Source organism: Accipiter gentilis, chromosome 28 (assembly GCF_929443795.1).
Source record: "Accipiter gentilis chromosome 28, bAccGen1.1, whole genome shotgun sequence".
Classification (NCBI taxonomy): domain Eukaryota; kingdom Metazoa; phylum Chordata; class Aves; order Accipitriformes; family Accipitridae; genus Astur; species Astur gentilis.
In genome coordinates, this window is record NC_064907.1 from 6027252 (window position 1) to 6051619 (window position 24368).

Here is a 24368-nt window from a genome sequence, read left to right on the forward strand (position 1 = left end):
TTAAAGTTAAAATTACCGGTTTTTTACAGTAGTCACACTGCAGGGTCTTTAGACATAGTATGACACAACTAGTTACAACTAGGATAGCAATACTCAAGCGAATGGATGAACCATTTGTGGGGTGTGGGTTGCAGGGTGGCTTACTGAAGCAAGTAAGAAATGACAGCAGTAACCTGTGAGCAACCCTTTTGAGGTCAGTGAGAAAGCTCAGCTGAAAACAAAACTTCTCTGTAAGTGCTTGCATAAGCAGGGCCTTTTTCTCAAACAAGAGCAAAGCAAGAAGGTTTATTTCTCCATCTTCAAATGTCTGACTAGTCTGTACAGTTAGGTGACAATCTTAAACATTTTACTCATAAAGCAGCAGAAGAGAATCATTATTCAGTAAAGGTATCAGGACTTGTCCATTCAGTTATTCCTACAAGAGAGTTGAAGTGCAATCTCCATGTGTAGGTGCTGACTGGGTGGGCTGCACTGGCACCTTTGAGAGCACGCCAGCAGGCGTTTACAGGCAAGTACTGTGTCAGAGCTGGATTACTGCTTAGAACTGTGCGGCGGGTTGGCCCTGGCTGGACACCAGGTGCCCACCAAAGCCGCTCTATCACTCCCCTCCTCAGCTGGACAGGGGAGAGGAAATATAACAAAGGGCTCCTGGGTCAAGATAAGGACAGGAGAGATCACTCACCAAGTACCGTCACGGGCAAAACATACTCAACTTGGGGAAAATTAACTCAATTTATTCCCAATCAGCCAGAATAGGGTAATGAGAAATAAAAGCAAATCTCAAAACACCTTCCTTCCACCCCTCCCTTCTTCCTGGGCAAAACTTCACTCCCGGATTCTCTACCTACCCCCACCAGCAGCGCAGGGGGACAGGGAGTGGGGTTTATGGATATGGAATGGGGTTTATGGTCAGTTCATCACATGTTATTTCTGCCACTTCATCCTCTTCAGGGGCAGGACTCATCACACTCTTCCCCTGCTCCAGCGTGGGGTCCCTCCCATGGGAGACAGTCCTCCATGAACTTCTCCAGCATGGGTACTTCCCACAGGCTGCAGTTCTTCATTAACTTCTCCAGCATGGGTCCCTTCCATGGCATGCAGTCCTTCAGGAGCACACTGCTCCAGCGTGGGTCCCCCACAAGTCCTGCCAGAAAACCTGCTCCAATGTGGGCTCCTCTCTCCACAGATCTGCAGGTCCTGCCAGGAGCCTGCTCCAGCGCGGGGTTCCCACGGGGTCACAGCCTCCTTTGGGCACCCACCTGCTCTGGCGTAGGGTCCTCCCCGGGCTGCAGGTGGATATCTGCTCCACCGTGGACCTCCCTGGGCTGTGGGGGGACAGCCTGCCTCACCAGGGTCTTCACCACGGGCTGCAGGGGAATCTCTGCTCCGGCACCTGGAGCATCTCCTCCCCCTCCTTCTGCACTGACCTGGGGGTCTGCAGGGTTGGTTCTCTTACATGTTCTCACTGCTCTCTGGCTGCCATTTCTATCTGTCGCAGCGACTTTTTTTTTTCCTTCTTAAATGTGTTATCCCAGAGGCGCTATCATTATCGCTGATGCGCTTGGCCTCGTCTCAGAGCCGGCTGGCATTGGCTCTGTCAGACACAGGGGAAGCTTCCAGCAGCTTCTCACAGAAGCCACCCCTGTAACCACCCCCCTGCTACCAAAACCTGGCCACACAAAGCCAATACAAACTGCTTAATGAATTAAGATGTGTAATAATTTTTAAAACAAAACTCTATCTTTACCGATATTCTATTAGGGCCCGTGTATTGTAACACCTTTGAGCAACAGGTGGTGGAAATTAAGCGCCATTGGCCTTGACTGGTATTTTGGTAGTTCCTCTCCTCCATACTCTTTCTACAACCAAACTGTTATTAAATGCTCATTAAGAAGTAAGTTATCTGTTTGAACTTGTTTTTTGAATGCATTATCTCCTGTAGTTTTGGCTTCTACTTTGTTTCTCTTTGCTTAATTCAGTCATTTCATAGTTTTTGTTTGTTAGTTTTCCTTCTCCTGCTTGTTATCTTCTTTGTTAAAAATCATGGACATGTAACTGGAGGGTTGGCAATGTAGTTTGAAGAAACAGATTTAGAAGTCTAAATTTTGTCCTAAGGGATAATTTTCATGTATTGGTTTTTAATATCTTACACAAACTGAATGAATGATTTAAATGATCCAAGTGGTAATAGCTCAATAGACTGTTTGATGCAGTGCTATCACAGTGAGAGTAAAATGTCAAAAAATAATAACAAAGAAGTTTGAGAGAAGTAGGCACTTCATTCATGGCTAGGAAGAGCCTTGCCAATGAAAAGGGGCACTTGTTTCAGCTTCACTGGCAAGATGATGTGACTGTCTATGGGAAAACACTTGGTCTCAGTCTGGAAAGACTGGTCACAAAGGCTAGATCATGATTCAAACTTTCAAAATGTTTTGCATTTTCATTAGGATGAGCTCAATATTTAAAAAAAAAAGTGGAAGTATTTGAAGTTTGAGAGCTTGATATTTGAAATTCTTGTTAGATGACCTAAAGTTTACAATTTTATAATTTCACATAGCTGATTTATGTTTGAGATGAATGGCCAAGAGTAGCACAGCATGTCAAATACTTTGAAAATACATTTTAATAGTAAATTATGCAGGAATTAATGGAACAAGTTACTCTTTTCTGTCATAACTTGTAAAAAAGTGAATTATTTCCACATTTGTTGGTGAAAAAAGATATGAGTTCACTTTGTTTGTTCTCATATGGTTCTCATAACAAGAGCTAATAATGAAACCTTATCTAGTCTGATTTTGCATTTTTTGTTTTAAGTTCTTATTTTATCATAAATGGATCCATAGGGTGAAACATCTTAGTTTTAGGATTTACTTTATGGTTTTACCTCATTCTATTCATGAAAATATAACAATTTAAGGTAAAATTTTCATAGACAGTCAAATCAGATAAGTCCTAGATTAAAGGAGAGTGGGCTCTTAAATAATCATAGCCAGAATATTGAATTTTAAAATTCAATTCAATTTCCTTAATTCATGAAGGAAGAATGTATTTTGGCATGTAAGTTTTTGGCATTATGCTTGGGTAAAAACAGTATGACCATAAGGAGGAGAGTCAGTGTCAAAATGCATACTGTGAGGAGAAATGCAACAGTAAATTTCAATAACCTCGTGCCTTGTGGTTCATATTTCTGATCCAATTTTGCACTTTTTTTAGTTCTGTGATGTTTTTAAGAAAGCTTAGAGGTGTAAACTTAAAGCTTTCATTGGAGGTGTAGGTGAGGAATTTGATAGGATCCACTAGTATTGTTGTGACCAAAAATTAGTAGGTTCTTTCCCATCACCCTGGGTTTTGTCAGGTGTAATAGAAATGTCAGCTGCTTCTTGTTGGTTGCTGAAATCACTGTGTCCTGGTTTCAGCTGGGATAGAGCTAACTGTCTTCCTAGTAGCTGGTACAGTGCTATGTTTTGAGTTCAGCATGCGAAGAATATTAATAACACTGATGTTTTCAGTTGTTGCTCAGTATTGTTTAGACTATAGTCAAGGATTTTTCAGCTTCTCATGGCCAGCCAGGGCACAAGAAGTTGGCACAGGACACAGCCAGGGCACCTGACCCAAACTGGCCAACGGTGTATTCCATACCATGGGACGTCCCATCTAGTTTAGGAACTGGGAAGTGGGGGGGGGGGGGGGGGGCGGGCAGGGAATTGCTGCTCGGGGACTGGCGGGGTGTCGGTCGGTGGGTGGTGAGCTATTGCCCTGTGCATCATTTGTACATTCCAATCCTTTTATTACTACTGTTGTCATTTTATTAGTGTTATCATTACCATTATAGTTTCTTCTTTTCTACTCTATTAAACCGTTCTTATCTCAACCCAGAAGTTTTACCTTTTTTTTCCTGATTTCCTCCCCCATCCCACTGGATGGGGGAAGCGAGTGAGCGGCTGCGTGGTGCTTAGTTGCTGGCTGGAGTTAAACCACGACAGTCCATTTTGGCGCCCAACGTGGGGCACGAGGGGTTGAGATAACGACAAACCTGACCAGAGCTTGTTAAAACAAATTTGTTCCAAGCATTCATTATGTTGATTTATGAGTTCTTAGAGTTGTTGCTCTGGCTTTTAAAGCTCTGTTATGTATCACCTCACTTGCTGTATATAGTTCCTCTTCTACTGCTTATCATCCGTGGGAGGTGGATTTTTGCTTTGATGTGTGGTATAACATTGGTTTATGGTATGATAAAGTCATCGGCTGTGGGATTAATCCGGTATTTGCACTTAGCATTGTCACCTTTATATGGCAGGAGCCACCTGTGGGAAATTATTAATAATTATACCATCTACCTTTCCTCCATGGAAAACCAGTCTATGGGTGGGGTATCTTTCTTCCCCTCTCCTTTCTCCTTTAGTCCAGTTACAATGGTGTTGGAGAATTTTGGGAAATTTGAATATTCCTGGGGTGTTGGGACTAGCACAGTCCTAGCCCTACTGCTAGGAATTAGCATACTTCTGAATGTGGTTCAGCTCTCGTTTAAGGTTAAACAGCTATTTAAGAAGATCACCCAGAGATGTGCCCCAAGGCTAGATAATTATGAGTGGCAGGGTGTGTGGGGTAGTATGGGCAAGTACCTAGAAAAGTGGGCACCTCCAATGTTTTGGAAATTCACCCCTGAACAAGTGCGGGATCCAGAAGAACTAGTAAAATATTTGGAAAAGGTATGCTGTCACCCCGGCAGCTCCAGAGAGATACAAATCACTGCAACATGCTGGGGCCTGGCCCATGCCTATTGAGCCCTGTTCGACACTACTCAGTACCCTCAAAGGGAAGAGAAAGTCTCTAGACCTAACAACGAAATGATGACCACCGCGGCCACCCAAACCTCAACAATGGGCGCTGCGGCCCCTCCAGGCCTAGCAAGGAGCACTGCTGCTACCCAAACCTCGGCGACAGACACTGAGGTTATCCAGAACCCGGCGAGCGATACTGCAACTGAACCAGAGGACCAACCTGGACCAGTATCGGTTGCCCCCGTACAGAAAAGGAAATATACAAAAAAATCAGTTCGCTTAGCAAAGGATAATGGTGAACCAGGGTCATCACGGGAACCGGAGGAAGAGGCAGAACCAGAGGTAATAACCTGGTCCCTATCCTTGAGTGAGCTGCGGGATTTGCGAAAAGATTTTGGCCGCCGTGTAGGTGAGCATATTATCACCTGGCTCCTCCGATGCTGGGACAATGGGGCTAATAGCTTGGAATGAGAAGGTAGGGAAGCCAAGCAGCTGGGATCACTTGCCAGGGAAGGTGGCATTGACAAGGCACTTGGAAGAGGGACACAAGCCATCAGCCTCTGGAGGCGACTCCTGTCAAGTGTGAAGGAAAGGTACCCCTTTAAGGAAGATGTTATATGTCAATCAAGCAAGTGGACCACCATGGAAAAAGGTATTCAATATCTGAGGGAATTAGCCGTGCTAGAGGCGATTCATCATGACCCGGACAACCAACAGTTACCCAAAGACCCAGACGAAGTCCAATGCACACGACCCATGTGGCGGAAGTTTGTACGGAGCGCACCATCGTCCTATGCCAACGCATTGGCAGTAATGTCCTGGAAGGATGAAGAGGCACCAACAGTGGAGGAAGTGGCTCGCCAGCTGCGTCAATACGAAGAAAATCTCTCCTCCTCCCTACAAGCCTGCATTTCAGCTGTGGAGAAGCTGTCCGAGGATTTCCAGCAATTCAAAAAGGATATGTCCTATTCCCCACCTGTAAGGACCAATGTCTCAGCTATTAGGAGTGAGCGGTCTTCTGCCCAAGAGAAAGAATTTAGAAGGTACACACCGCGAGGTGCCCTGTGGTTTTACCTATGTGATCAGGGAGAGGACATGAGGAAATGGGACGGAAAACCTACCTCGGTCCTAAATGCACGGGTACGTGAACTGCGAGGAAAAACCCCCACAAAAGGGGATTCTACCAGGAAAAATGCCGCTCCAGTTTCCAAACAGAGTAGAAGGGCTGACTTTATTTCCGATCCTCTTGAAGGGACTTCTGAGCCAATTCTGCGAGAAGTGAATACTGAATACTCTAACCAGAATTAGAGGGGCCCTGCCTCCAGCCAGGTGGAGGAAAGGGATAACCGGGTCTATTGGACTGTGTGGATTCGATGGCCTGGCACGTCAGACCCACAGGAGTATAAGGCTCTAGTAGACACCGGTGCACAGTGCGCTCTAATACCATCAAGTTATAACGGGACAGAATCCATCTGTATTTCTGGTGTGACAGGGGGATCTCAAGAGTTAACTGTATTGGAAGCTGAAGTAAGCCTAACTGGGAATGAATGGCAAAAACACCCCATTGTGACTGGTCCAGAGGCTCCGTGTATCCTTGGCATAGACTATCTCAGGAGGGGGTATTTTAAGGACCCGAAGGGGTATCGATGGGCTTTCGGTATAGCTGCCTTGGAGACGGAGGGCACTGAACAGTTGTCTACCCTGCCTGGTCTCTCTCAAGACCCTTCGGTTGTGGGGTTACTGAAGGTTGAAGAACAACAAGTGCCAATTGCTACCACGACGGTGCACCGGCGGCAATATCGCACCAACCGAGACTCTCTGATTCCCATCCACAAATTGATTCGCAAACTGGAGAGCCAAGGAGTGATCAGCAAAACTCGCTCACCCTTTAATAGTCCCATATGGCCAGTGCAGAAGTCTAATGGGGAATGGAGATTAACAGTTGACTATCGCGGCCTGAATGAAGTTACCCCACCACTGAGTGCTGCCGTTCCAGATATGCTAGAACTTCAATACGAGCTAGAGTCAAAGGCAGCCAAGTGGTATGCCACCATTGACATTGCTAATGCATTTTTCTCAATCCCTCTGGCAGCAGAGTGTCGTCCACAATTTGCCTTTACTTGGAGGGGTGTCCAGTACACTTGGAATCAATTGCCCCAGGGGTGGAAACACAGCCCCACTGTCATGGTTTAACTCCAGCCAGCAACTAAGTACCACGCAGCCGCTCACTCACTTCCCGCATCCAGTGGGATGGGGGAGGAACTCGGGAAAAAAGGTAAAACTTCTGGGTTGAGATAAGAACGGTTTAATAGAGCAGAAAAGAAGAAACTATAATGGTAATGATAACACTAATAAAATGACAACAGTAGTAATAAAAGGACTGGAATGTACAAATGATGCACAGGGCAATAGCTCACCACCCGCCGACCGACACCCCGCCAGTCCCCGAGCAGCGATTCCCTGCCCCCCCCACTTCCCAGTTCCTAAACTAGATGGGACGTCACATGGTATAGAATACACCGTTGGCCAGTTTGGGTCAGGTGCCTTGGTTGTGTCCTGTGCCAAGTTCTTGTGCCCTGGCTGGCCATGAGAAGCTGAAAAATCCTTGACTATAGTCTAAACAATACTGAGCAACAACTGAAAACATCAGTGTGTTATCAACATTCTTCGCATGCTGAACTCAAAACACAGCACCGTACCAGCTACTAGGAAGACAGTTAACTCTATCCCAGCTGAAACCAGCACACCCACCATTTGCCATGGACTAATCCAGACTGCACTGGAAAAAGGTGAAGCTCCGGAACATCTGCAATACATTGATGACATCATTGTATGGGGCAACACAGCAGAAGAAGTCTTTGAGAAAGGGAAGAAAATAATCCAAATCCTTCTGAAAGCCGGTTTCGCCATAAAGGAAAGTAAGGTCAAGGGACCTGCACAGGAGATCCAGTTTTTGGGAATAAAATGGCAAGATGGACGTCGTCAGATCCCAATGGACGTGATTAACAAAATAGCAGCTATGTCTCCCCCAACTAATAAAAAGGACACACAGGCCTTCTTAGGTGTCGTGGTGTTTTGGAGAATGCATATTCCAAATTACAGTTCGATTGTAAGCCCTCTCTATCAAGTGACCAGGAAAAGAATGATTTTAAATGGGGCCCTGAACAACAACAAGCCTTCGAACAAATTAAACGGGAGATTGTTCATGCCGTAGCTCTTGGACCAGTCCGGACAGGACAAGATGTTAAAAATGTGCTCTACACTGCAGCTGGGGTGAATGGCCCTACCTGGAGCCTCTGGCAGAAAGCACCTGGGGAAACCTGAGACCGACCCCTGGGGTTTTGGAGTCGAGGATATCGAGGATCCGAGGATCGCTATACTCCAACTGAAAAAGAGATACTGGCAGCGTATGAAGGAGTTCGAGCCACCTCAGAAGTGGTTGGTACTGAGACACAGCTCCTCTTAGCACCCCGACTGCCAGTGCTGGGCTGGATGTTCAAAGGGAGGGTCTCCTCTACACATCACGCGACTGACGCCACGTGGAGTAAGTGGATCGCACTAATCACACAACGGGCTCGCATAGGAAACCCCAGTCGCCCAGGAATTTTAGAAGTGATCACGGACTGGCCAGAAGGCAAAGATTTCGGAATGTCACCAGAGGAGGAGGTGGCGCGTGCTGAAGAAGCCCCGCTGTATAATAAACTGCCAGAAAATGAGAGGCAATATGCCCTGTTCACTGATGGGTCCTGTCGCATTGTGGGAAAGCATCGAAGGTGGAAGGCTGCTGTATGGAGTCCTACACGACAAGTCGCAGAAACTGCTGAAGGAGAAGGTGAATCGAGTCAGTTTGCAGAGGTGAAAGCCATCCAGCTAGCATTAGACATTGCTGAAAGAGAAAAGTGGCCAGTGCTCTATCTCTGTACTGACTCATGGATGGTGGCAAATGCCCTGTGGGGGTGGCTACAGCAATGGAAGCAGAGCAACTGGCAGCGCAGAGGTAAACCCATTTGGGCTGCCACACTCTGGCAAGATATTGCGTCCCGGCTAGAGAATCTGGTTGTAAAAGTACGTCATGTAGATGCTCATGTACCCAAGGGTCGGGCCACTGAGGAACATCGAAACAACGAACAGGTGGATCAGGCTGCCAAGATTGAAGTGGCTCAGGTGGACCTGGACTGGCAACATAAGGGTGAGGTATTTATGGCTCGGTGGGCCCATGATACTTCAGGCCATCAGGGAAGAGATGCAACATATAGATGGGCTCGAGATCGAGGGGTGGACCTGACCATGGACGCTATCGCACAGGTTATCCATGAATGTGAAACGTGCTGCAATTAAGGAAGCCAAGCGGTTAAAGCCCCTGTGGTATGGAGGGCGATGGCTGAAATATAAATTTGGGGAAGCCTGGCAGATTGACTATATCACCCTCCCACAAACTCGCCAAGGCAAGCGCTATGTGCTGACAATGGTGGAAGCAACCACCGGGTGGCTGGAAACATATTCTGTAGCCCATGCCACTGCCCGGAACACTATCCTGGGCCTTGAGAAGCAGGTCTTGTGGCGACATGGCACCCCAGAAAGAATCGAGTCAGACAATGGGACTCATTTCCGAAACAACCTCATAGACACCTGGGCCAAAGAGCATGGCATTGAGTGGGTGTATCATATTCCCTATCATGCACCAGCCTCTGGGAAAATTGAGCGATACAATGGACTGTTAAAGACTACATTGAAAGCAATGGGGGGTGGAACTTTCAAGCATTGGGATACACATTTAGCAAAAGCCACCTGGTTAGTCAACACCAGAGGATCTGCCAATCGGAGTGCCCCTGCCCAATCAGAATTTTTACATACTGTAGAAGGGGATAAAGTCCCTGTAGTGCACATGAAAAATATGTTAGGGAAAACAGTCTGGGTTACTCCTGCCTCAGGCAATGGTAAACCCATTCGTGGGATTGCTTTTGCTCAAGGGCCTGGGTGCACTTGGTGGGTGATGCGAAAAGATGGAGAAGTCCGATGTGTGCCTCAAGGGGATTTGATTTTAGGTGAAAATAGCCAAAATTAAACTGTATGATATTAGTTGCTATATAACCCTGCTACTGTATGTTATCATTATTATAATTGTTATATGCTATATCCATAGTACTATAGCAAGAAAGAACTGTGATAAAACTGAGCAAAACGCAATAGTGATGGAACCAGAACTGACTCCAGCATGCAACAATCCAACGGCGCACACCATCCTCCTGCTACGTCAAATGTCAGCTGCTCGTCACACCGCACTGAAGCCCAATTCTGCTCTACCGACTGAGAGGCCTTTGCACCATTCCTCCTGCTCAGACAGACTGGTATGACAGATGGAGCCCGGAGTCAGAAACTAATTGAACTCAACAAATGTTTTATGAACATAACTCATGAACTAAAGGAATAATATCACTCTGTGTGTATATATATATGTATATATCATTGTTCATACGTCTCAAAGGACTGGAAAGGTGGTGATGATTAATCAGGATGTAACTAAAGGTATGGGAACTGAGCATGACGTCAGTGGTATAGAATAAGGGGTGGATACTGTCCTGGTTTCAGCTGGGATAGAGCTACCTGTCTTCCTAGTAACTGGTACAGTGCTATGTTTTGAGTTCAGCATGCGAAGAATGTTGATAACACTGATGTTTTCAGTTGTTGCTCAGTATTGTTTAGACTATAGTCAAGGATTTTTCAGCTTCTCATGGCCAGCCAGGGCACAAGAAGTTGGCACAGGACACAGCCAGGGCACCTGACCCAAACTGGCCAACGGTGTATTCCATACCATGGGACGTCCCATCTAGTTTAGGAACTGGGAAGTGGGGGGGGCAGGGAATTGCTGCTCGGGGACTGGCGGGGTGTCGGTCGGCGGGTGGTGAGCTATTGCCCTGTGCATCATTTGTACATTCCAATCCTTTTATTACTACTGTTGTCATTTTATTAGTGTTATCATTACCATTATAGTTTCTTCTTTTCTGCTCTATTAAACCGTTCTTATCTCAACCCAGTTTTACCTTTTTTTTCCTGATTTCCTCCCCCATCCCACTGGATGGGGGAAGTGAGTGAGCGGCTGCGTGGTGCTTAGTTGCTGGCTGGAGTTAAACCACGACACACTGTTTATCTAGCTGGTTTGCTTGTCTTGGGTATATGTAAAGATCTGTTTGCACAAAACGAAAAAAATCTCAAAGTAAGGAGTATGAAAACTGTAAATAAAGATTTGCTGAGAGTGAAGCTGCGTATCAGAAAAAAATAGCAGGAAGCACTAGGAGGATGGTGTGAATCAAAGGGGTATTTTGTCAATCTCTAGTTAGTTTTGTAAAGCCAGCACAGCCATCTCAGCCATCTTTCTTGCTTGAAATATATAACACAACACCACTGTAATTTTCTCAGACTGTAGTGAATGTTTGGACTTTGAAATGTAGAGGTCATGTCTTGTTCTTAAAGTTTCTGAAATCGTGAATCTGGGTTATGAAAAAATTGAATTGGCTTAGAAATTTTAAGATGAAGAAAATTAAATTAAAGCATATTGGTATGCATCAGCTTTCCAAGGTATACTACTGCTATTTATTTTCCTGGTCTTGCATATATGAGGGAAGATGATACAACTTTTCCTGTAAAGAAATTTTGATACTTGTTGGTAGGCAAAAGTGTCACTTTCACATGAAAGAATACATGGTTATGGCAATCATTTTGTAAATGGCAGTATATCATCTGAATGCTGGGAAAACACAGACATTTTTGATAAATGCAATTTCAGTGCCTTTCATGCTATCTCAAGCTAGGGGGAAAAAAAAGAGTGAAACAAAATTGCATGTTATTTTTTAAAATGTTTGCTCAGCTTTCAAGTTTGACTAGTCAGGCTATTTAATGATATCACATCCACTGTCTGGGTTTTTTTAAACTTTTGTCTTTTTATTTTAGTATTTAATGTGAACTTAAGTCATTTGTGGTAAAGAGCTTAGGTTAAGAATTAAGCAACCAAAAGTTTGCAGATGTTTAATGGCAAGGATTTGTTTTGTCTGAAATGTACAGAATTTTAACCACATGGAGTTAGATCACCCGATTTCCATGCTCACAGAAATTTTGAATCTAGTTCAACTTGTGTACTTTCTTCCTACTTAATTGTTGTTTTGTGTAAGTCAGTCATCTGATGCCACTGAAGTCACTGCCAATCTACATTAATATAAGTGCAACTTTTGTGCTCTTATTTGTGTTATAAGCTTCAAAAAGCACATGAAGCCTAAACAAGGACAAATAAACAGGGAGTGGATAATTTTGTTTCAAGCTTATTTGTATAAAAGTATATCCGTTATCAATGAATACTTGCTAAAATCATGTTTCTGAGAAGTTGACAGATTCTATTTCTGGCTGTTAAGAATTAGTTTATCTCATAGAGGTGGGGAAAGTCCTGTTCACAGAAATGCTCTTAGGAGGTTTCTTTGCTGCTGAGTTTGTGGTAGGGCAAAGGTGAAGGAGTGAGGAGAAAATTATTTCACTAATGCAAGTATTTCCTGTAGACAGCAATTACATACAGGTCTGTGAACTTTAGTTAGCTACCCATAAGCATTTGAACTGTGAGCTCAATGTAGTGTTTGTCTAACCTTCTTTTGTTTCTGCATTTCCGAGCTATCTGGTAGAAATTTTTCAAAATTAAATACTTCTTTTTTTTAATGAGTGAAAGATCAAATGCAGTTATTTGACCATTTTCTCACCAATTTACACTCTGTACACCATAAGAGAGTTCGTTAAGTAGGAAGCATACACAGGAGTTCTGCTTTTTCCTAACTTTTTCTGCACGTTATGATTCTAGGTGTGCTATTAAAAGCTATTCTACATGTAGCTATTTTACAGTTCTTTTGTGAAGTCATTGTTTGATTTCATATTGACTAGGAGTTCTCTGAGCTTAATTTATGAGCTTATTTTGGAGTAAATCATTATATTTTCTTTACTCTGTGCTTCTTACTTAAATGCTGCCTTCAAGTATTGTGGTTTTTCCTAACTAGTAATAGCATATAGTAACAATACAGAAAATCTGTATAATGGCTACTACTAATCTAGTACTATAAAGAAAAATGCTGTTTCAAAGGAAAATCTATTCAGTTGTAGGTAGAACAATATACCTAGAGTTATTATCTGTTCTGTTGAAGTAATGGCATTTCTGCTAAGGAATCCTGATGGATAGGATTGTGACCTTCTCTCTGATAGTTTTTGGTGTACAGGCATTGTGGGTGCTGTAAGCCTTGTTTCCTTATAAGCACCATAAATATGTCCATGGTTCCTTCTCTTGGTGAAACAAAACAATTATTTTCTACTAGTACTTTGAAAAGTCACAAAGGAATAAAAAAAAAAGTGAAAGCGATGTTCCTCTTACTTGGTACCAACTACACAGACATTTCTGAATGGAGCAGTTTGTAGCATCCAGAGCTTCTTCAAGCAAAATCCCTTACCCTGGCCTACCAACAGGAAATGCAGCTTTGAGATGCTCTGCTTTAGATCCTGGGTGCCAAAGGCACCCTGTGAATCCAAAGGAGTAGAGCAGGATTATTCTTTTTTTTCTGACTTAACTCCCTGTCACTTCCCAATATGGTCAAATCTAGTGCACTATGCTAGCAAATTGTCTTCGGTATTTTTAGAAGTCATTGACTGACTGTGGTTTATTGTCAAATAGGATTGTCCAAGAATGTCAGACTAGCATTATGGGAATGAGAAAATGAGTAGCATCAGCATGAAAACTATGCCTCACAGTAACTAGAAGCGTATGTACTGTGTTGAGACTAAACATGTCCAATGTTATGGAATTGCGAAAATTAAATTATTTCAACTGTTTCCTGATCAGAGCAATGTTTGAAATAGCCCAAAAAATAGACATGTAGAAAACAAAACGTGCTGGCTGGAAACCCTTGTGGAGTTGATTTTTCAGAGATACTAATAAATGCACACATCCTATAGAAAACCAAGAACTCCTTGAATACTTAGTAATTGAGTTATACAGGCTTTAAAATTACTGCTTTAGCTTTAATTTGTTCTGTGCCTTACATCACATCACAGCTTTACCTTAAATGTAATACTGTTCTATTTTGTCCTGAGAAGGAAATGGAGTTTGACTTACATTTTCTGATATGGTCATATTCACCCTTCAGTGCCAGCGCATATGCTCACAGCGTAATCAGCTTTCCCCTTCAGTCAGAAGGGGGTCTAGAACCATGGTCTGCATTTAACCATCTGTTCAGTGCCTTCAATAGGCAGTTACCCCTTTTTTCCCAAAGACCTCTCTCATTAAGACAATCAGCTGGGTATTTCAGTGTTTCAGGTTTAAATACATAGTGGGCTTTTTGTTTCACAGTTTTACTTTGGCCTGTTAAACTTCTAATTGCCACCTGGACTTAATATATTTGATGAATATCAGCTGATATTCCACTCCACTGGCTAGCTGTAGCCTGTCTCATGCAGAACACCTCCTATGGTACAGTAGCATCAGTCACTGTCTGACAACGCTGTTCATAATGCTGTCTGTGGAAGGAAGGAATAAGGGTGAGTTCAAAAGCATTTTGCAGGCATATGCTAATAAAGTGCTAAAAAACTTTAAAAGGATGGTATTTTATTTATGAAATTCTACATTGGCATTTTGTGAACAGGTCATGTAATTTTCAAATTATACTTTTGCATGTAATTTAAATGACCTGCTCTCAGCAGATGTTTGATATGCGATCTATCTGAAAGAACATAGTACATGTTTCCTATTGCCTAATTTACTGATTTCCAAAGGCCTTTAATGGGAAGAAAGGGCTTTAGAGATTTACAAAAGGGTGTGTCTGGCCCACTGATTTTTAGAAGTAGTAATGTCACCCAGTTTGAATGATAGGAATAAGTTGAAAAACAAATATCTTAAAAACTTAAATCCTTTTTAAAATTATTTTTTTGGTTTAATAATTTGGTAAAAAGAACAATACTTATTCCTTTTTATAAAACTGTATGTCAAAAGAAAAGTAGTAGTAGTTTATGTGTAGGGAAAGGGCATAAGAAAAATGGAAGGAACTGGCAGTGATATCAGTATTCTTTTGGGCCTCAATGTGCAAACATTACAAGAGCCTGAGATTTTCTCTGGTTAATTCAAAACAAAGCAGGTTGTAGTTAGCTTTGCTTTGCAGTGATCATGGACACATTCAGGCTTACAGGGTCGTACGCTGGCATGAGTGGTTTCTGTGTATTTTTTTCACCATACTAAGAAAAAAAAGTCTTAGGTTCGGTTCTAAAACTCTCCAGTCATTTCTGTTTTAGGTTGTAACTCAAGTAGCAAAGTAGCAAAGTGACACTAGAGCTGGTTCAAAAACCAGATGCTACTTATGAAAAAAAAAAATTAGAAAAAATGTGGGGGTTTTCTTAAAAAAAAAAAATATGCTTTCCACATTTCTAAATTCATCAAGATTAATAATTTTGTTGCTCTTTTCAGATGAATTTTCAAAATCAAACCTTTTATTTTTGTTTAAGTTTTTGAGATTTAAAAATACTCATTTTATGCCATCACATTTTGGAAGAGACATTTCAGGTTTTTTTCTACTCTCTTTGAAATTTCTTCCTCTTCAAACATTCTCAGCTTTTCTGCTTTCAGAAATTTCCTGATGGAAACAATTTTAAACAAGGGGCATGAAAAAAAGTTTTCCCCAGACTTTTATCCCCTCCCCCCCTCCCCCCGGCTTCTCCCTCCAGTAGAAAAGATATTGTTGGGCAGTAGTTAAAGAGTAAAAAAGAGAAGAGGAAAGAAAGGCAGAAATCCACAAAGCCCAACAGACAAAATCCCAAGACTTACGGTTGATGAACTTCAAGAGGTAAATATAATTGAAGGTCTAGCTCAACAAGCACCTCCAGAAGGAATAACAATTACATTGAATCTGTGAGAATTCAGTCAGCAAACCCTGAAACATTTAGGCTAGGTTTCATCTCACCTCAGGCTGCCTAGCAGTTATGAATCTGGTATGAGGAAATCATCTGGGTAATGGAAGGAGATGACAGTAATTTATTCCACCTGTATTATTAGATGAAGTTATACAAGACTAATTCATTAGTTTTTTACCTTTGCCTATGTAACTTTCATACCAGCAACCATAGCTGAATCTCAACATAATTTTTCATATCAAGTCCAATATTTATTTTTTGAATATACCATTGCAAAGCAGATAAACAGCTATCTGTAACAAAATAGGCAAGACAAATACAGTCAGTTAACCACTCCTGGATGCCCATGAAGTTTGATCTCATTCAATAAACAAGCAGTTTATTTTCAATAGGTGGGCATGCAGTGGCTGTTGAAATCAAGTTAGTAACTCTGCCCCACTTCACAGGAGTGGAGTTACTAGTAGGAAAATGAGGATGAAGAGAAGGATGTCATGCCTCTACTCCACTCCAATTAATAATGCCAAATGCTGCAAGCATACTGTAATGTGATCCATTAGGGCCTTTGCAGCTCTGTCTCTCCAGTTCTTCTCCAGAAATAGATGCATTTCAGTTCTGTTCCAAAAAGCAGGAAGAATAATAACATTTGCAGAGCTGGGTAAAATCTAGAATTCACCAAAGGGAACATAAGAATTGCTGACTGTTGTCAGAGGAGAAATTTGTGAAAAGTTTAGAACAGGTTGCACAAAACTTTTAATGGGAGTTGTAAAAAACTTCAGGATATTTCATTTTACCCAAAGAATGCAATATTTTTGCATGTTTCAGGCTTTACCTTCCCAACTCTCAAGTTTGTAACTACATCTTGCACACACTTTAAAAAAAAAAAGTGCCCATAGCAAACATAACATTTGTCCTAGTAATGATGGCTTTGACATTCTTAGTAACCAAATATATTTAGCTGCATAGCTAAATATTTTTATTTGAAAGATTGAAGATGTATGTGTGGGGTTAAGAAGAGAAGAGGTAATTTGCCATGACCTATTTTCATTCCATTCCAATCAAAATTGCACCATTAGCTGCGTACTAAAAAAGGATGCCTGAAGCACGCTTGCATTAAATCATCTGTTAAAGTCAGGCCAAATTTCTGGTCTACTGCCCTGTGGGTGGTGACAGCCCTCTGCAAGGAATACCTTTATTCTGCACACTTGTCAGAAACTTTTATGTGCTATGATAGCAAAAAAGGCCTGAAATATTGATAGTTGATGTAAAGAAAGTTCTCCAAAGACATAAGATGAAGAACTAAGAAAACAGTTGGAAATACACATCTTTGCTGTAACTAGCTCTGAGGTAATGGTAGTCTATAATTCGGCCAAAACATTGATGTTTTGGCACGAGAGATTAATAGGATGAATTGTTCTTGAAGTAAAATGAAATATTTGCGAATTCAGTCATGGTTTGAAAGAAATGTAGCTTCTCTAGATTACATGGTATTACAGCAAAATTTGACTTCTGAGCAAGTATCACAAACAGTTAACTACTTGTACCCTTTCCTTAGTTTGAAAATCTAAATAAGATAAAGCTTTCCCAAAGCCATTCTAATACGTTTTGATTTCTGTCTGGAACAAACCTCCAAAGAATTCCCCCCCCCCCCCCCCTCAGTTTATTTTGATCCTTCTGGTGTCTTTCATCAAGTTTTGGTTCTGTGGCTCCTGTGGAAGCCAGTAGGTAGGTCCCGAGTACAATGCAATGTAGAATTGGATTCAAAGTTCCTGATTTAGTAAAACATGCAAGCACGTATATATAAGCCACAAAGGTCTAGTTTGCACATGTGCCTTGTAACAGGGCTCCTTTCAGCAGAGCATTCTGGTAGCAGACACCTTACCACCTTGTCCCATCTCCTGTGTCCCTCTCCAATGTCCTGTCCAGTGGACAGAGCTGAGGTTTCAGAGCAAGAAGCTCTGCCTGCATGGGAACCCTGGGTGTCTTGGGCTGTGGCCAGGAGCAGCTGAGTGAAATACACTCAAAACAGGAACTTGACAGGTCTGTCGCTGCCGTGGCGTATTGTGCATTTACAGTTTAGCACTGTTGCCATGTTTAGCACTGTTGCTCTAGCACTCCATGTGCCAAATGAAGTCATTAGCAGATTTGAGATCTATCAACCATCTGTGCCTGGTATCTGTTCATCCTCAAGTGGGAAAGAGCTATCGGTGCAGAGCTATGGTGGGATGTAGTGGTGCTGGAAGGTCTCTGGGGTATGTCTTGGTCATTTGAATTAGTGCGGCCCTCTCATAGTATTTGCTGCCCGTCCCTTCTTCCTGGATAATGTTTGAGTCTCTTGAGAAGCCTGTCAACATGAGAACTGGTTACAACTTCTTTTGTTAAATATTTGCCAATGACCAGGAATACCCAGCCAGCTATGGTGTGAATGAAAAACTTAATAATCTCTGAATTTGGTTTTTTGTTGTTTTGGTTTGGTTTTTTTAGATATCTTTAATTTACATTACATTAGATTTATAAATTAGGGGGAAAAAGTGTTAGTCATGGCTTTCTTCCTGGTGGTGGGTTAGAACACACCAGCTGTGACACACCATTTACAGGGATGGCTGGAGTCATTGTACATCAAAGCTGAAAACTATATTGACCCTATCAGTGCAATATACCCTTTGGTAGTCCTTCTTGTGAGGGTTTCTTATGCATGTTATAAGAGCTGCCTCACTGTTGCAGTAACATACAGGAACACGTGGAGACAAAATGATTTTTAGTCATGGTGTTTGTAACTTGATCTGTGCAGCAAGTGTTAACCAATAATGATTTGTTTTCTTTCCCGTACTCCCTTATTGACATTTTTCATTGTCTTAGTGTCCGAGATTCCAAATCTGGAATGTCCTGCTATCAAGTCTGAGTCTGCTTTATTTAACCCAAATGCAAATCCATCATAAAAGCAATATGAATCAGGTCTGAACTGAAAGCAAATTCAACTCGCTATGTTGCCAAACTGAAGCTTTCATACCCTGAGAAATTCAAAGACTGAAATAAATCTTCATGGCTGTCCACTAGACTGTGGGTCAGACACAGAGATTGCTCTGACAGTAGCTCCAGACGTCTTGAGAACAGAGACGTCCTTACTGAGTAAATTACAGAGTTTTCATACGTCACTCAGAGAGGAAATAAAATTTAACAGATTGCAGTAATTTTTGTTTGCTGATATAGTATGCCTGAGAATAATGGTCAGTGAGTAAAGTTGGTTTACTCTCTGTGTGTTTACCAGCCTGGAAAAGATTAGGTCTTCTACTTAGGTTACCTTATTGAGTACAGGATACCTCTCTAAAACATGTGCAGTCTCTCAAAAGAGCAAATCTTTTTATTTAATTCAATAAGTTTATAGAATATTGTTTGTTGTTTGAAATGGCAGTTCCTTTTAAATAAACTTGCAGGATTTATTGCTGTGGAGCCAACTCAAACACTGAGAACTGATTCTTTAAATTGTTAGTGAACTGTATGGCCAATCAGGCTATGATGGTAAGCCTTGAGAGCTCTAGGATACTCCTAAGATTTGTGTTGTGGAGGTTTGAAAAGTCTGTACTCTGCCCTGAGAATTTTCCCTCAGTTCTTGTGCTGGGAGATGTGTTATTTCAGAAATTTTGGAAATGGCAGGGAGTTCATCTTTGCAACTTTGAAGGTCTGAAATATGTGGGTATTTTTCCTTATTTGTGGGTATAACAAACTCCGTGAGTACTCTGTTCTGTCTCCTTATGTGGATATGCAGTTTTAGTGCTGTGTAGCTGGATAGAGAGGAATTTTTAGAGGAATCAGAAGGGACAAGCTGAACAACAGTACAAGTTAAATAACTGAGATGAATGATTCTGCAGGGGTTAAGATGACAAGGACCATGCCTTTGTAAGGAAGAAACCGTTTCTTGAAGCAGCAGATACTACAACCTTATTGTAGTATAAGTAATAAGTTGGGTCAGTTAAGGCAGAAAAAAGACAAAACAAGGCAACCATGAAACCTAAATGAAATAGTGTGATGCATTAGAAAGATGTTGTTTGTTTTGCCTTGGGTTTTTTTCCCTAGAAAAGGAGTTAGTGAACTTCCAGTCCCAGTAGATTTTGATTTGTAAACAGTTGCCTCAGGAACAAGCAGCTTACCTGTGCTCTCCTGCAGCAGTGTTAGATACTCCAGATTTAGCTGTTGTTTGTGCTACGTCTGTGAATCCTGGGAAGCTAGGAAAATGAATTTTTCTTGAGGTGTTCTGTAAAAGAAATGCGTTCTTCATCATTTGTTTCTTGGGAGGTGTGGTCTACATCAGCTCCTGTGGTAGACTTTTGGATTGAAATCTGAGAACTCCCCTTGGTAGGACTGATCTTTAACTTTGAGATTTAAAACCTCTTAAAATTTTATGTAAATAGAAATGTAGAGGAGATTCAGTAGATTTTTAGAGACTTTGTTAGAAATCTAAAAGAAAACAAACAACCCATCCCATCCTTAGTTGACAGACTATGGGGATTTCATATTTGATACCTGGTACCAGCTGCTAGCTGTCCGTGAAGGATTGTCATTATATCAGGATTTCTCACACTGTAAATGATGAGATCTTCTTCCCACCACCACCATCTCGATTCCTCTCTCTCCACTTGCTGAGGACAGAAAGCAGCCATAACAAAGGTTACTATCGATAATACACTTTATATCTGTATCACTGTTTTCTTTTATACCTGAGTTTAAACGGGGGGAAAGATTGTCTCCTAAGGGGCTAATCAAACCTCAGAGCACCTGAAACTTCTTGTGGCTCTGGTAGGATTGTGCACAAAATCACGTAGCTCAAAATTCATGGGACCAGTTAGACTTCTGCCTGTGCTTTTGTACTTGAATACCTTTTTAGATCTGGCCCTCTATACTTTGGATTCCCAGTGTCATATTTAAAACTGCAAATAATTAGAAATTAGATGGTATTTCACTACCTCACTGGGATATTGAAATGCAACTGCATACTGTGAAGATATCTAAACCAGAGATGTTAAAAAGTGCCTCACGGCAAACTGCTCTTGAAAGAAGCTCTTGATGTCTGAATCTCAGAGCATCCATTCTTCTCACATTTTTCTTCACATGTAACCTGGTATAAAAAGTTAATGCATGTTTATGAAAAGGAAAAAGTAAAACTATTGCAACTTCTGCGCGTAAAACTCTTCACATAATAGAATATGTACCTTTAATAGAAAATGATGAAACAGCCTCTACAACTCTACAATGATCAAAATTCAATATTGTTAATATAAACAATTTTATGGTAATAATAGGAGATTTGCAAGGAAGAGGGATTCATTTAGTTCTAAGAGATGTTTGACCTCTGCTACTTCATAATCCATTAGAGAGAACTAAGGTCCACATAAGCTTCTCTCTTACCTGGAAGGCATTATTTTTTCAATAAATACCAAAATCAAGTCAATATTTTTAGGACCAGGATAACTGCCACTTTAAATGGACTAATCTTTGCTCAGAAGTTGTCTGACACTTTATATCCAATGCCAGCAGGGAAGAAATAATTAAGATGTATGCTTTTGGTAATTGATCAAGAACATTTGAATGGGTTACATAAATAATAGACTAATCAAAGTATTGTCTAACCATTTAAAAAAACACATGCCCTACTGCATGTACATTTATTTAAATTAACGTTGATATCAGAATTTATGAGACATTTTGAAAGAGGATTTCATTTTCACCTTACGGTTAATGCTCTCATAAATAATAATTTGTCAATTTATAGGATAAGTTATACTATTAAATTGTTCATTTTTAAAAGTTCACCTTTAAAATAGAGGTGTGCATTTACTGTCCTGGGCAATTACTCTATGCATAAAACTGCAACTTTCAAATCTCATTTTCACATCTGCCAAATCCTACCCTAACTCATTTTTTGTTTTAACAAAAATTAATGATATTAATAATCTAATGTTAGGCAAAAGAGACTTGGGACTCTTCTTGTATATGGAGTACCATGCAGTGTTTTTCTACATAAAACGTTTTATTAGTATGTCATTGATAACTGACCAAGAGATTATCTTAAAAAATTACAAAAAATGCAAACCCAGCTGTTCAAAAAAAAAAAAAAAAAAAGTCAGATACTTAAAAAATACATTAGGAATTGGGTTCTGGCTCTCGTTTAAGCCCATGAAAATGATACTTGCTAACCATTTACAAAGTGCTGATCTGTCTTGGGGTTGAACACCAAGAAACTTCAGTCTGATAGTTTGGGGTAGGGCTATATCTACTTGCCAGCAACTTCCATTCCTCTCCACTCTTTTCTAAAACCACTTTAGCTTTGTATGATTGTATGAGGGAAGAATACACTATCAAGCTGAATATTTGAGATTAAATGAAAGGTTATATTTCTCTTGAATGACAATTTGAACATGTTTTTTTGTGGGATCTTTTACATGCAAACCAAAATAGCTGTAACATGAAAGATATGCTGTTGCACAGTCTTTGTATTTATTTATGCCAGTATAAGGTTGCCACAGTCAAGGCTGCTATTTACTTCAAAACTGTCCTATATATATTCTTTGGGCTCAACTGCTACTCATTAAAAGGTGCTGTGACAGCCTGGCATCAGTGAAGTCCCTGCATGGAAACAGCCACTCTTTTCATCAGCAGTCACTGTCATCTCTTGTGTTGTCTCTGGGCTGAGCTTCTCAGGCTTTGTGTAGGGTGGCTTTTATTTTTTCCCCCTCTGGACAGGAAAGTAGGGCCTCTGCATGTGTTTTACCCCACATTTTTGCAGGATACTAATATTTCTGCTTTTAATTGACTGCAGTTTTACAGGAGAGTGTGTCCCAGATGTGGTTGCTCTAAAATGAAAGAGCACCAGTGTTGGGCTTGAATGTTTCCCATCCAATTACCAATTGCCCCTTCATTTTATTTTGAAAGTTTTTTTTTCACTTGAGTATGGGGTTTCCAAATGATTCTGGTAATCCTGGATTTTTTCCCTTGTTTTTACAGGTGACCTGTAACTGTTTCACCATCAGTAATGGAGAGATGCAGGATGTTGGTGTTGGCCTGTATCCCAGGTACTGTGGACACTGTTTCATTCACAGGCAAAATCTATGTTAGTTTTTTTTCTTTTTTTCCTAGGTAGCTGTAAGGGCCATCAAAGCAGCAGTTTCTAAATGAGAATCAGGGAAATGCAAATAAATTAAAGGAGAATAAAAAATATGATCAAGTTGAAAACATTCTTAATAGTCCTAATTACAGAGTTAAAATAGTTTAAATAAGATAAGTCTTTATATTTTATTTTAATGGAGGTGATAGTCTTTTCCAAGTAAGAATAAATACTGACATCAGAAATGTGCGACTGGGACCAGTAAAAGGAAACCTGTTCAGCATTGCTTTACAATACAGATATTTTGCAGCCGAGAGCCTTCTGAACTGGCAATTAAAAAGTTTGAACACATTTAATTAGTAAATTACCATAACTAAGAAACCAATAAGGTGAAAAGATAAACCTCTTGAGAGATGGATGTTAATATTTTAATTTCTTATTATTATTTCTTATTTCTATTGGGTAAGAAGTACATACCAGGGAATGTTTTACCTTCATAGAATTAGTTACCTGTAGTTATTTATGTGGAAAATCAGTATGTTTAGTTTAAAATTATATTTTACCATCTCAATTTTTTGTTAATGCACGGTCGAACTATGTTGTCAACACCTCAGTGGGCCTGTCACTACTGTTTCTTTTTCTACTAATGTCATGTGTAAGATTTGACTAAGGACACTTAATATCTTGAGGCTTGTCTTGTGGTAAAGATAAGGGAAAGGTGGTTAGGAGGACATGGGAATTAGTATTATGAAAAATACAGGACATTCATCTGATTTCATAGTGGAATGGAAACAAATCTTTTCACATACTTGGGAAAAATGGGATATTATTTTGGAGCATTATTATTAGCAAAATGTTTGCTTTTGGTTGAAAATAAAAAAGCTGTTTCTTCTGCAAAGAAGATGGTTATCTATGATCATGATAATGCACTGCCAAAGGATGCAAGAGATTCTTTCCCAAGTCAGTTCAGAGCAGTTTGAGTTTACTGTAGCAAATCATTGTGAGCCGGGAAAATTGTGAACTTAAATCTGTGGTTCCCAAATCCTAGGGAAATGCCCTTCCAGATGAATTCATATGCTTCCAGATGAAATTGTCATCAAACCCACTAACTTTTCCATGAGATGAAATCTGATTAAGAGTGCTTTGTTTAGTCTCATTAAGACGTTGTATATTGTTGCATGGCTTGATAGCTTCAGCATCCCAATATATTTTAAAATAGATAAAATCCTATGGTCCTTCTCTGCATCACCTTGCCAGCAGCTTTGGGAGTATACCCAGTGATGTCACCATAAGTGAAATGGATACTCCCTCCCAGTGTACATTACTGGGTTCAGGTTGAGATTAACCACAGATATTTTATTAGGCCAGAAGGGATATCAAAAGAGTCAGGCTTCTGTTGATAGCTCCTTAAAAGATCAAGAACTGAATAAACATGGTTTGGCGCAGGGCTCTGACCCTTGGCAACATCCTCTGTTTTGCCAAAAACGGTTGGGATTTTGAGTTGGTGAATCAGGCAGACAAGGAAAGCAAATAAAGGCAGCCAGGAGCTGGATAAGCCAAAAATTCTTCTT

The 24368-nt window shown here is 40.9% G+C and overlaps 1 protein-coding gene across 6 annotated transcripts in view; it reads left to right on the forward strand.

The window, feature by feature from the left end:
* The window catches only part of SMYD3 (SET and MYND domain containing 3), a 442190-nt gene that overhangs the window by 331958 nt on the left and 85864 nt on the right, over positions 1–24368 (forward strand). For all 6 annotated transcript variants that reach the window (XM_049830859.1, XM_049830860.1, XM_049830863.1 and 3 more), the window contains one exon: positions 22698–22765. In XM_049830859.1, the coding sequence (XP_049686816.1) occupies positions 22698–22765 (68 nt within the window). The remainder of the gene's footprint in view (positions 1–22697; positions 22766–24368) is intronic.